Below are 13,335 nucleotides of genomic sequence, written 5' to 3'. Positions count from 1 at the left end.
GCTGGACCAGGTGACCCTGAATCCTCCCTTAGTTATGCTGCAATAGATGTAGGCTGCCGGGGGATTCCCATGATGCATTGAGTTTTTCCTTTCCAGTCACCTTTCTCACTCACTATGTATTAACAGACCTCTCTGTATTAAATCATATCTGTTATTAATCTCTGTCTCTCTTCCACAGCATGTCTTTATCCTGTCTTCCTTCTCTCACCCCAACCAATCACAGCAGATGGCCCCGCCCCTCCCTGAGCCTGGTTCTGTTGGAGGTTTCTTCCTGTTAAAAGGGAGTTTTTCCTTCCCACTGTCGCCAAAGTGCTGCTCATAGGGGGTCATATGATTGTTGGGCTTTTCTCTGTATCTATGAAGCGCCTTGAGGCGACTTTTGTTGTGATTTGGTGCTATAAATAAAATTGAAATGAATTGAATTGAACTATGAGCAGCACTTGGTGACAGTGGGAAGGAAAAACTCCCTTTTAACAGGAAGAAACCTCCAACAGAACCAGGCTCAGGGAGGGGCGGGGCCATCTGCTGTGATTGGTTGGGGTGAAAAAGGCACCTAACCCAGGAGGTGAACCAGTGCGTCTACACACAACAGACAATTTAGCAAAGAACCAACTAGGGCTGTGCGATATGACCAAAATCTCATATCCTGATATAAGACATCTATCGTCTGATAACGATATAAATCACAAAAATGTAACATTTTCTGTAAAGTCTGTGAATCTCGGGCAGCTCGACTTGCATGAAGTGTTTCCTGCTGTGCGTCATGTAGCTGGAGTCGAGTGTTTTAACAGATGCATGAAACGATACATTTTTAGACATAAGTTGTAACGGCGCCGTTTTCTTTGTATTTATTACACGGCGTGCTGCGGGGAAAAGCCTGTTCTAACGTTTGAGTCTAAGGTTTATTTTTTAGCACCTGGCGTCTTTTTTTACTTCTCATCCGTAAATAATCTGCTCTTTCACGTGATTCAGTTTATTTTGAAAAGTCTCAACAGGATCTTGAGCTTTATTGTGAAAGGTTTATGTGGAACAAGCGGACACGCGGTGGTTTTACCGTCGTTGTTGCTAATGACAGCGCATAAAAACAGGCGCTTGTCCGTCCGTAGTGTGGTTATATTACATATAAGAGAAAGAGAGAACTTTAAGAAATTAATAATAACTACAGTGACATCAAAACATGAAAAATATTGCTGTAAACAGTTTATTTTGTGACACCATGAAACAAACGACAGCGTAAAATGAAACAATAAATGTTTTTATATCATCATCAGATATATATCGTTATATCGAACAGCCCTAGAACCAACTGTAAACTGGTTGAGGAGCTGCTGCTCAGCACTCCCAGTCTGCTTCCCACCCAAACATTCATCAGGTAACTGACTGTAAGCGTCAGTCGATGGATCCACGTCAGCCCGTTATCAGTGGAAAAGAAGGTGCAGCACAGCTGAGGTTTGTAAAGATGCACCTGAGTGCACATAGAGAGTCCTGGAACAAAGTGAACACAAGTTCAGCCATAATGCACAACGCCACACCAGACCTCCTCATATGAACGCTCAATGATGGGGATTCTTTACATTTGCTTTGCAGCCACAGGATCCGGGCACACCATGAACTCCTCTGTACACCAAAGGAGTCCAGAGTCAGCTGTGAGGCCATCTGACAGCTAAAGCTGTGGGATCTATGGTGGAGCTGCATATCAGACTGTAGATGTGACAGCTGTGGTGGCTGATTGCTTGGTTCTGCTGGTCACTGTAAGCCTGCACAGCATTGTCTACGCTGCATGCTCCAGAACACAGTAGGTTGGTTTTTGAGGGTTTTGTTCTTAATGCATCAGATTTTCTTTTTATTGTATCCTATAGTTCAGGTTCTAATACATAGTTTGATATGTTGTTGATTGTTCTTTGTTTTCATTGTATTCATTTATGTGCTGCACATGTGTATAAATACACAGATGCTCTGTTGTTGTGCTACACACAGGTTAGGTGTCCAGCAGTTTGCAATGTTGTTTTGGATACAAACACATTATTATAATTTTATTATCATATTATTATAAATATTAACCTGCAGTTACTGTTACAAATGGGATGGAGCCAAAAACAGTATGTTGTGTGTACTTAACAGCACTCGTGTCAAAGGCTAACACAGAATGAGCATTTAGAATAACCTAACAGGAAGTGAGGTAACCACAGGTTACTGACTGTAAAGACAGCGTGTGAAACATGCAGAGCCAGACTTGTTCTCACTTGTTACAACTGATCTTTTGTATCGTTGCTTAAAGTGGAATAGGATAGAGGAGGTGTCACCATGGTAACGAGAACAACAACAACAAAAACCAAACAGAAAATTCAATAAAACTCAAAGTGGATACAAAGCAAAGCACTCAGGCTGTACACGCAGCTGGATGAGATATGCTGTTAAAGCACTTTGAGGGCTCGACTAGAGTAAAAGCATTTACTACATGAAGACTGGATGAATATAACACTGAGACATTTCAGGGCCTCCACAGCATGCACCGGCCTGATAAGTAAAAAGCCTTTCTCCTGGATGCCACCAGGGGGCGATGTCTTTGGCTGCAGAAACGCTTTCGCATACAAGTCTACGGAACAACAGCTTTGTGCCTTCAGCGCAGTGAAAACGTTTGTAACCTCAGTCAATGAGCAACACTGCATTCAAAACAAAGTCACTCCACGTATCAGAAAGTTAATGAGCCTCTAACAAACCATCACTCACCGCTTTCACAACACAAACCACAGTCTGTTTGTCAGCACTGTTGGAATCAGCTGGCTCAAGCTTCCTGCTCAGTGACCGGTGTTCCAGATCTACTGGCGTTTAGATCACCTGGCGTTGGTCGAACAGATGTGTTGCAGTCTTGCGTTTCAGGAGCTGCTACCGACAAACCAGCAAAAAAAACGCCAAATGTGTCACCTGTGACACTTGTGAGGTTATCTCAAACACACTCCGTCAGTCTTGATGCTGTTGAACAACAAAATGTTTAAAAAATATTACCTGGTGATATCCTCATGCGCGACGCGATCGTGAAAACAGCAAACAATTAACACCACGCCGATGTTGTTCACAGGACAGCAAGAGTCAACGATCGGGAGACTCTTGTCGTCGTTATCGTTCCCCTCGCACGTTTTATTTCTCCGGTTTCAGCGTTTTTGCTTCACAACTAAAGCGAGCAGTTTACTTTGTGCACTAACATGGACTCGAGTCAACCAGCGCCACCTCTGGCCAAGTGCCACAGCCTACAGCCAGATCAACCTGTGACAGACATCTGCAGCACGTTTGAATTTGTTTCATGCACATTTGTACCATATATCCCATGATACTGATGCTCAACTCTGAACATCAGTATCATGGGATATATCACAGTTTCAGTGTGTCTGTCACAGAGCGGGTGTTTGAGCTGTGATTAACCGGGGAGGTGGTCTATGAGTAAACCTGAGATGGCTTTTGTCACAGTGGAGTGAGCCGTGTGGAGGAAATAAAGGAGGATCCAATTGCAGGCAGTCGTGAAGGTGGTTTATTGAACACAGAGCACAGGGAAAAAATGGCAAACGAAGATTAAACTAAACTATACTGGGAATAACTAAACTAGTAAACACAAAGCAGAACACGAGCATGAAGGAGGGTGGGCAGAACACACGGGTGAAACATGGCAGATACACAGACGGACCGGCAACGACAGAAGACACGACTTAAATACACTCAGAGAAACACAGGGAGATCACACACAGGTGGAAGTAATTAACGAGACGAGACAAGGGAGGGAACACAAGAAATCACAAAGACGCAGACTGGACACAGATCAAGACCCACAGCAAACATGGGAACACAAAACCTGAGAGCAAAAACCAGAATCACAGAAACAATAGATAAATAATAATAATAATCAACAAAGCACCAGAGAACAAAAACGATCCTTCAAAAATAAACCAAAGCAAGAAAACTCAAAATGCTGGGTCGACCCCAACGTGACAGCTTTCAGTGTTTGTTTGACGATCTTTGAGATCCTCTTGCTGTCATTCGTGCTGTTGGCCGACTTACTGAATAGCAGTGATGATGAGTAATCTGGTATCCAATGCTGTGGTGTTAGGGAAAGGACTTTATAGAACCTGATGTTCTGCTGTAACAGTGCTGACTTGCACCCCTGCTCGTCTGTCATGTTCCAGCCTTGATAACAGTTTTCTTTTCTGCAGCAGACAAACGGGATCTGAGTTTGGTTTCATTGAGTGAAACAAAGCTGTGAGCTTCCTCTGACTCCATGACGCTTATTTTAAATGTATTAATGCACATGTGCTGTTTCACTGATTATTGATTATCATTATTGGTTTATAGTCTTTCACAATGTCTAGAAAGAGACTGGTTCACTACACCAGCTACGACCAGAAGAAGAGAGCCAATGCTGCTGTTCTCATTGGTGCCTATGCTGTAAATATCCTTTCATTTGTCCATCACATCATCTGATTGCCCGTCTGTCTGTCCATTATTAGTGATGTAGTTTAACTCTGCCCTGTAGGTGATGTATTTGAAGAGAAGCCCAGAAGATGCCTACAGGACTCTGATAGCAGGAAACAACACAGGCTACATGTCGTTTAGGTACAGGCTGCTGCTTTCTACGAGACAGCACTGCATGCTGGGCTGTTGTCATTACATTTACTGAGACACTATTCTTCTGTCTGTTACATCCAGCTTAGCTTAGCTTAGCATAAAGACTGCAAGCAGGGTAACAAGAAGAAACTCCACCTAGCTGGAAATTATTTGGTGACCATGAAGGTTCCAGGAGGTCAGGAAACCTCATCAAACCCACACTTTTAAGTTTGGGATGGGAACATTTCCCCGTATTATTGTAGGGTTTTTACTGCTGTTGTGATTTGGCACTATATAAATAAAACTGAATTCAGAAATTTGAATGAATTGTTAACAGTTTATGAGCTCTTAGTGAGCGTTAGCGGTGCCAGTGGGTTGATTTCATTCATCTAGACCAGGGGTCGGCAACCTGCGGCTCCTTAGTCCTTATACTGCGGCTCCGCGTGGTTTGGGAAAATAAATTACAAGTATTTAGCTGAAGTGTATTTTATTTATATTCTATTATTGTTATTATTCTTTTTTAACTTGTAGTTCTAAATTGTTAGATTATTGTGATATTGAAATATAAAAATAAAATTATATTTTATTATTGTTCATCGCTCAAAATAAGCGTCACACTCACAGAAGCCGAAACGCCGTGCATTTATCAAGACTTTCGATCCCATGTAGGCCAGTTATGGATCTTCTGATCCACATTATGTCAGCAGCTCCACCGTGAACTATGTTAAAAACAAACACGCTCACGCCTCACAGACGACAGCTTACAGTCCTGTAAAGATGAAAGTGACTTCGTACAGCCTGATTTGCAGACGCTGTGCGCAGAGGTTCAGGAGCAGAAGTCTTATTGTAAACATATCATGACAGACCCGACGATGTTTGCATGAACACGCTTTTCAGCATCTCTTTATTGACCACTTTTTACACACGGTTGCTGTACGCACACAGCCGGCTGTAGCTTTGCAGCTCACAGCCCGACACACACCAACACAACAGCACAGACGTTAAGGCGGTGAGGCGTGATTGCGGGCTCAGGTGCGTCCGCCTCCCCTGAAGTGGCGCTGAAGACCACGCCCCGCCACACACATTAACCAGGCAAAATACATATTTAGGCAGAATTTAGCAAATATCTATTTTTCATCTTTCAGCAGCATCGAGCTTTTTTCAATTATTTTTTAATAGTCAGGTCAAGGCTCCAAAAGCCCAAAGGAGATATAAGGGTGGCGGCTCACAACAGTTTTTGTTTGCTGGATCATGTTAGTTCAGCTTTCCTTCAAAATGTGTTGATTACATAAATAAAATGTAATTTTCTCTGTAACTTCATGGATTTCATAAGCAACACACCTTAGTTGTTCACACAAAGCATAAAGGTAAAAAACAATATACAGTGTTATCTTCATTTTAGATTTAGTATTTTTCAAAAAGTATTTGCGGCTCCCAGAGTTTTCTTTTGCTTGGAAATCACGTCCAAATGGCTCTTTGGGTGTTAAAGGTTGCTGACCCCTGATCTAGAGTGAGCTAACGTCTCTCTTCCCCCCCCAGTCCCAGTCCTGAGCTCAGCTAAACAGCTGCTTAGTTTTTACACTCTTAGTGATGCTTAGTGATGTGTTAAAGGCTGACCTGTGAACAGATATGATCTGAACCCTGATAACTACAATTACTGTATTCCTTTCACTGTGTGTGTGTCTGTGTGTCTGTGTGTGTGTGTGTGTGTGTGTGTGTGTGTGTCTGTGTGTGTGTGTGTGTGTGTGTGTGTGTGTGTGTGTGTGCCACAGAGACGCAGCAGTTGGAGAGTGCTCTTTTAACCTCACCGTCCTAAACTGCTTACAAGGAATCCACAAGGTAGCAACAACGTCTAACACAGATGATTTTAGTAAAATTAAAATGACACTTATTAACTTCATTTTGGTCATTTTAACCTCATTTTAACTTAAAAATCCCAGTTTGAGCCACATTTGACATTGTTCTCCTCTTATTCTGTAACAACAGTAATTGAATTCAGTTTTATTCATAGCACTAATTCTAAGCAACAGTTACTTCAAGGTACTTTAACTCATAAGGTAAAGACCCTACAGCTCTGCACTAAACATTTCAGCCCTTTGGGGGGAGTTGTGCTTTTGTTGTGAAAATCTGTTCCTGCTCTTTTCCTCTGCAGGCATTACAACATGGTTTCCTGGATTTTGAAAGGTTCAGTGCAGAAGAATATGAACATTATGAGGTAACAGACTGCAGAGTGCTGACTGTGCTACAGGTCGATATCAATGAAAACAGGACCAGGATACAGTAAGAAATAAGTAACGTACGCTTGTTATTCATCCAGTTTATTTGCAGTGCTGTTAGTAACACAGTCAGGGCCAACCAAGGGCTCGTACGATGTCCAGGCCTGCCTTGGTGCACGCTGTACTTCCTCAGTTTCTCAGTTAGATTGATCCATAACTCACCCGTCCAAGTGATAGACAGTCAGTGAAGTAAAGGTCAGCTCACCTGTGTCCACTGCAACAAAACTGATTTCCAATGAAAGGTAAAAGACCGTATGTGTTCATTACTGCAGTGGTGGTATAATTAAGGTGTTCTGGATCCATGTTTTTAACTGATATGTCGCTAACCTCTATCACAGTCTTTCTTTCCTTTCTTTTTGTGCTTTTAGCGAGTTGAAAATGGAGATATGAACTGGATCGTTCCGGGAAAGGTTCTGGCGTTCAGTAGCCCTCATTCTCGTGGTAAGATAGAAGATGGTGAGTCAGAATCTCTAAGCTAAAAGCTAAAAGCATGCCTCCAAACCAACATCAGTGCTCACGTTGCTTGGCCTGACAGAAGGCCTGTGCAGCCCCTCAGTGCCTGCACGTCCTGAAACAGCTGAGAAGAGCTAACCTTACCCTGCTGTCTTCTGATGGCGTGTATTGTTTCCTGCTTAGTGCTGTCATGTTGTTACGGCTGGATTAGACGAGCCTGAGCCCTGCAGTGGCTCGGGGTTTCCCATGATGCACTCATGCTTCTTCATCACTCAGCTCTTTTTACTTCCTGTGTAGTTACACCACTTTGCACGTAGTTATTATTCCCCTCTGGCTCTCCAGTCCGTCTCTTGTCCTGTTGTCCTCCCCTCACCCCGACCACATGTGGCAGATTGCTCCCCCTCCCTCAGCCTGGTTCTTGTTAAAAGGGAGTTTTTCTTTCCCGCTGTCAGCAGGTGCTTGGGGCCGTTCGATCGTTGAGTTTTCTCTGTATTTAACGTCTTTACCTTACAATATAAATCAGTTGACACTACGTCATTGAATCTTATTTTACGTTTGCATTAAGAGACAGGACTTGCATTAAAAACAGACCCTCGCTGATTGAAACGTACGACGTAACTCAGTTGTTGTTGATTCTGTCTCCAGGTTATCCCCTCGACACACCCGAGGCATACTTCTCATACTTTTGCCAAAATGACGTAACGACCGTGGTTCGTCTGAACAGGAAGTTGTATGATGGCAGGCGGTTTGAGGATGTAGGATTTGAGCACCACGACCTCTTCTTCCTTGATGGGACCACGCCCTCTGACCTCATCGTCAGACGCTTTCTGCATGTGTGTGAAAGCACAGACGGGGCAGTGGCAGTGCACTGTAAAGGTAGGACTGCAAGTGTTTATGTATGTTTAATTGATGTCATTTATTTCTTTTATCTTAACTTTGTCTCTTTAAACACTCCATCCATTTACAGCTGGATTAGGCCGCACGGGCACTCTGATTGGCTGCTACCTGATGAAGCACTTCCGGTTTACTGCAGCCGAGGCGATTGCTTGGATCAGAGTCTGCAGACCTGGATCTATCATCGGTCCACAGCAAAACTTCTTAGAAGAGTGAGTTTGTGCCTCAGCTGTGACGCTCAAACCAAACGCTCCAATTTCCGTGACTCCAAAGGTATCAGTCGGAGACAATCATTAAGCTTTAGTGCCGTTCATGAAAGTACAGGAGTAATGCTTTCCAGATGATGTGCACACAGACACGTCTGCAACACTTCATTAGGATAATGTCACAAAACACAAGCAGACGGCAACTTCACCTCCAAGGTGCACGGAGAAAGATCTGACGAGGTGAAGACTCCAGTCACAGAGTATTAGGGAACCATAACGTGTTAGTGGCCTTCATCAGGGTCATTGCGTTTATCTGTGAAGGTGTGATTGGTCCACTTTTTCTGTTTCCAGTCTTTTTTATTTAAACACAAGCTGTTTGACATTTTGCAATGACCCAAAAGGCGTTGGTCACTGAGTACAGCTGTTCTCTAATACTTCGAGTGTCGCTGGAGTCTTCACACGAAGCACAAGTAGATCAGGAAGTAGATCAGGAAGTAGATCAGGAAGTAGATCAGGAAGTAGATCAGGAAGGGTTTGAGGTGTCACCTTGGCCTTCAACGTCGGCAGATCTCAATCTCATCGAGCATCTGTGAGATGTGCTGGACAAACAAGGCCCGTCTGTGCTTAGGCTGTGGCATCTATTGCTGTTACCACACAAGATGTTTCTCCATGCTGAGGTCATGGTTGGAGCATGCTGGAAATGTAGTAAAAGTTAGAAGAGAAGCAAAAGGTGGAGGTCAGGGTGGGGCATTCCCCAGGGTGCCCATGTGCAGCTGGTGGTGACTGCAGCAGTGGGAAACTGGTGGATGATGAATCAAATCGAATTAAAAAAAGCCTGAAACTGTGTTACTGCTGCAGACTGCAGTCAGCTGGTTTCTCTCCTCAGCTCTGGACGCACACTTCCTCCTTACGCCACAGTAGTGCTCTGTTGCTAATGGCTACTAGCTTTGTGTGTCTACTTACACGCTAAACCAGGATGTTGAATGTTATACCTGCTAAACATGATATCACAGTTAGTTTGTGGCGTGTGTTTGATGTTTGTGTGCAGGAAGCAGCACAGTTTGTGGGTTCAGGGTGACGTGCATCGGTCTAAACAGAAGCTGGTCCAACAGAGACGGAGTCGGCAGCAGCAGCTGCAGCAACAGCAGCTTCACCGCTCTGACTCTGTGCAGGGAGGCAAACAGGAGGCAGTGTCCTCGCTGCTTTCCAGCATGGATGACCTGTCAATCAACACCGTGCTCTGCAAGTCATATAGCTTGGATGAGGTCAGCGGTGTGACTTCATAGCACCTTGTTTTAATGGTTACTGCAGAATTCAAACAGGCTACTGAGTTCTGATCACAATGTTGTGTTTTCATGCTGCTAATTGTGTCTTTCTTTCTGTGTCTGTGCAGAATAACTGCAAAGAAGTCAGTCTGACACAGGGAGACGAACTGAGAGCACTGAAGGGAAAACGCCCACCGAGATCAGCGTCATCCTGCTCAAGGTACCAATATCTGTAATTTAATTAATGATAAATGGTTATTGTGGTCAGTGCAAGAGACACGTTGAGAATTAGCTCAAAACAAAGTTTCTATTAACAAGGAGATATAATAGACACCAACATGTTTTTGTGGATGTCAGAAAGTACATAAGTGACTGTTGTCGAATGCTTTGTTTGCACGCTGTCTAACAGACAGACTGGACTGCATGAAATCCTGCTGTGTTCTCATCTGTGCAGCGTAAATGTTGTGTATAACCTGCTCGAGCTCATGCATCCTTTTTTGTTCTTCGGTTAAACTGAAACCTAAATGCAACAAGAGAAGTTGTTGTCTTTGGATACTTTAGTTAATCATGAGTGAGATTAAGGTTGTGGAGGTTGTCAGAGTATTCCTTCTACTGCCTGACAGTGTCCTCAGTTGGAGTCAGCAGGCCTCCATCTTTACTGGACACCGTGTTGGTAGAGCACCACTTCCCCCTCCTGACGGTTTGCCAGAATCGCTCCTCCTACGCCCAAGTTTTTGCTGCAGCCGAGGCCTGAGCTGCGTTTCGATTGGCCTGCCCGCTGCCTCTGCTCTCCACCCGTGGCTGCCGCCAGACACACAATCAGTAGATAATACCTCTGCTCACTACAGTTTTTGTTTTGGTCCCTGAATCCACGGCCCAAATATAGCAGATATATAAGATGCTGCCATAGTTCAAGAAACATTTCATAAAAAGTAAATAGTTACAAATCGGGGATATGGGAGCTGCGGCAAAAAGAAACCAAAGGACGACCACGAACCAAACTCACAACGTGCTTCTCCTGTAAACTAACATCATTAAACTGCTAACCTGACACAACCAAGAACTGAGCTTCCACGGAGGTTAACTCGAGGTACCTCCCACACGTCGAAGCGTATTTGTCTCTTGTCTCTTGTACAGAGTGTGTGTGCAGATGTTGATTCCTGCAGTGAGCGTAGAAATCATCAGAAGGATTTTTGGAGAAGTTGTTCGTTGTGCTTGTTTTTGTGAAGGATCAAGTTTAGTATTTGCTCTTGGATCACACACACACACAAATATGAGGTGTTCTTGTTTTCTGTGTCAGGTTAAACCTGTCCAAGACTTCACACTGCTCCATCCTCCCTCCCCCGAAGCCCTCCAAAGTCCACCTCACCCCCTCTTCTACTAAAAAGCTGAGACGAAGTTCCTCTACCACCACTGCTCCGCAGATCAGGAGGTTGGTGTCTGTGCTTTTGTTCCTTACTAGAAGCACATTATAATAAAACCAATATAAAATGTGATGCGCTGATGTCTCCACAGTCCCTTCAGCCTCACTGTGTTCAGCACCAGGCCAGCACTGATTCACTGACTTCACACTTGGGACGTTCTGGTCATGAATCAGCCCAGCTGATGATGGACTCGCTGGAAACTGGATCAGCTCTCTTGCACCTTTAATAGGCTGTAAATCCTTTTTTAGCCCCAATAACTACTTTTGGTTTTGACAGAGCCAACAGTTTGTCACCACTTTAACTGGTCACGTGGTCCATTCTGTGATAACAGGGCCGACACCATAAATCATCACGTCTCTTGGGTATAGCAGGCAGGTAACTGTAAAAACCTGCTGCTGCATATTGCAGATATAACATCTGCTAGATGCTGAATGTCCCGTTGTCACAATCATTTTGCTGGAAGCAAAGGACACGTGCAGGTGCAAAGACCAAACAACGCTAACAGGGGATAAAAGGTCGTGGCCCGAGGACTGAGTCAGACCATCGCCAAGAGCAGTCTGGGTGCTTCTGATAAACGGCTGCTGCCATTTGTCCATCCAAAGTTCAGAACCACAGGATGTAGACGGCCTGAAGCAACGTCTTGGTTGCGGAAACACAGACCTTTAGAAGTCGTACCAAAATCCACGCCAACTTTGGCAGATCACAGGTTTCTTGGCTGCACATGATGGACCTAGCTTATTTGGCACGTTGTTGTAATGTTGTCTCCTCATTTTCAGTACTTTAGTAACCTGGTTGGGTTAGAGAACCATAGCAAACCAAATCTTTTGTAAGAGATCGGTGCACATTGTTCAAGAATTAACAACTGGACGCAAAATCGTCTTGCAAGACCAAGAGTGATACACTGCTTCTGCTATAGATGTTATTTATATTTTCCAAGATTTCATTGATAAAGTATGACAAACTTATATTTGTTGTTTAATGTTCTAATGATGCAGAGCGAGGTACACAAAGCCACAACGTGCTTATAATGCACTTTGAAAACCTCTGAGCTCACATGCATGCAATGAAAGACACAAAGAGTCATTAGAGGAAGTCAATTAAATGAAGACAGAGATTCTGATGTTTCATTTCAAACGTATCAGACTGAACATGGCACACACACTTTATTTCACAGGTCATTCACATTCATGCACTGAATTTGTCAACAGTACTTTGCTTTATCATACTTAAAGCAAACTCACTATGTTCAGCTTTGAGCGTGTTGTTGCTGTCATACTTTCCTGTATCTGACTGTGTCTCAGACTGTGTGACAGCAGCTCAGATGTGCTGTCTGATTGGTAGTTTACTCCAAACGAGGAAAACCAGCTAACGGTAGTGTGAAGTGCTAAAATCAACAATAAAGTCCAAGTAATGACGAGATAATGACTCATGCTTCTCTTTGTTATCATCACACTGTCATTGTTTCATGACCTTCACTGAAAGTCACCTGACACAAACTGCTGTGGGATGCTGTGGGATGCTGAGACTGTGGATTCCATGTGCTTGGTATGATTTTGGGAATTTAATGACCAAAACATCAGAAATAACTGAGGCGACACTATAAGGCATAGGTGTCAAACTCTGGCCCGCGAAGCCATTCAAAATTACTATTAGAGCTGGCCTACTGGTATTATACAGTTCATGTACTGCTAATACTACAATTCCCAGAATGCTCTGTTGGTGTTTTGGAGCGTCAGTCACGACAAGACCCATTAGCACCCTCTCCTCTGTTGACCATAGTCATAGCAACCATGCAAATACTGCCATGCTACCTATCCCAAAATGGCAAAAAGAAAGGCAGAAAACAGGAGCTTTCTGGACAGGTGGGAGAAGATGATGAAAATTTGATAAATGATAAAATTTAATTCAGAGGGCTGCAAATACAATTTTTATTTAAGAAATGAATTCCACTGATGTGTTATTTAATTGGAATTTCGATTTTGCATGTGTGCAATATTAAGTTATATATACGTTTATATAAGTTATATATTGTTTAGTATTAAGCTTTGCTTGTTCCATATTCAGTTTTTCAGCAAAACTTGTTTGAGTCCATAAGAAAAGATTCCTTATTATATTTGGAGGAAGATTTTTTTTCAATGAATATTTAATGTTAGCCCGCGACTTTGATCCAGTTTTGAATTTTCTGCCCATTGTGTATTTCAGTTTGACACCCCTGCTATAAGGG

The 13,335-nt window shown here is 43.4% G+C and overlaps 1 protein-coding gene and 1 long non-coding RNA gene across 2 annotated transcripts in view; one reads left to right on the top strand and one right to left on the bottom strand.

Annotated features, from left to right (window-relative positions):
- LOC146498543 (uncharacterized) overlaps window positions 1-13,335 on the bottom strand; it is an 89,587-nt gene that overhangs the window by 17,037 nt on the left and 59,215 nt on the right. The gene's annotated exons all lie outside the window — the stretch shown is intronic.
- LOC146498549 (dual specificity protein phosphatase CDC14AB-like) lies at window positions 8,016-12,717 on the top strand. Its single transcript, XM_085140306.1, has 7 exons — window positions 8,016-8,020; window positions 8,065-8,198; window positions 8,290-8,428; window positions 9,471-9,687; window positions 9,816-9,907; window positions 10,988-11,119; window positions 11,203-12,717. Exons 1-7 carry the CDS (start codon window positions 8,016-8,018, stop codon window positions 11,249-11,251), a joined length of 768 nt encoding a protein of 255 aa, XP_084996432.1. The 3' UTR covers window positions 11,252-12,717.

The sequence above is a fragment of the Neolamprologus multifasciatus genome, chromosome 18 (genome assembly GCF_963576455.1).
Source record: "Neolamprologus multifasciatus chromosome 18, fNeoMul1.2, whole genome shotgun sequence".
In the NCBI taxonomy this organism is placed as follows: domain Eukaryota; kingdom Metazoa; phylum Chordata; class Actinopteri; order Cichliformes; family Cichlidae; genus Neolamprologus; species Neolamprologus multifasciatus.
Note: the sequence above shows the minus strand (reverse complement) of the source record. Positions and strands in the feature narration are given on the sequence as shown.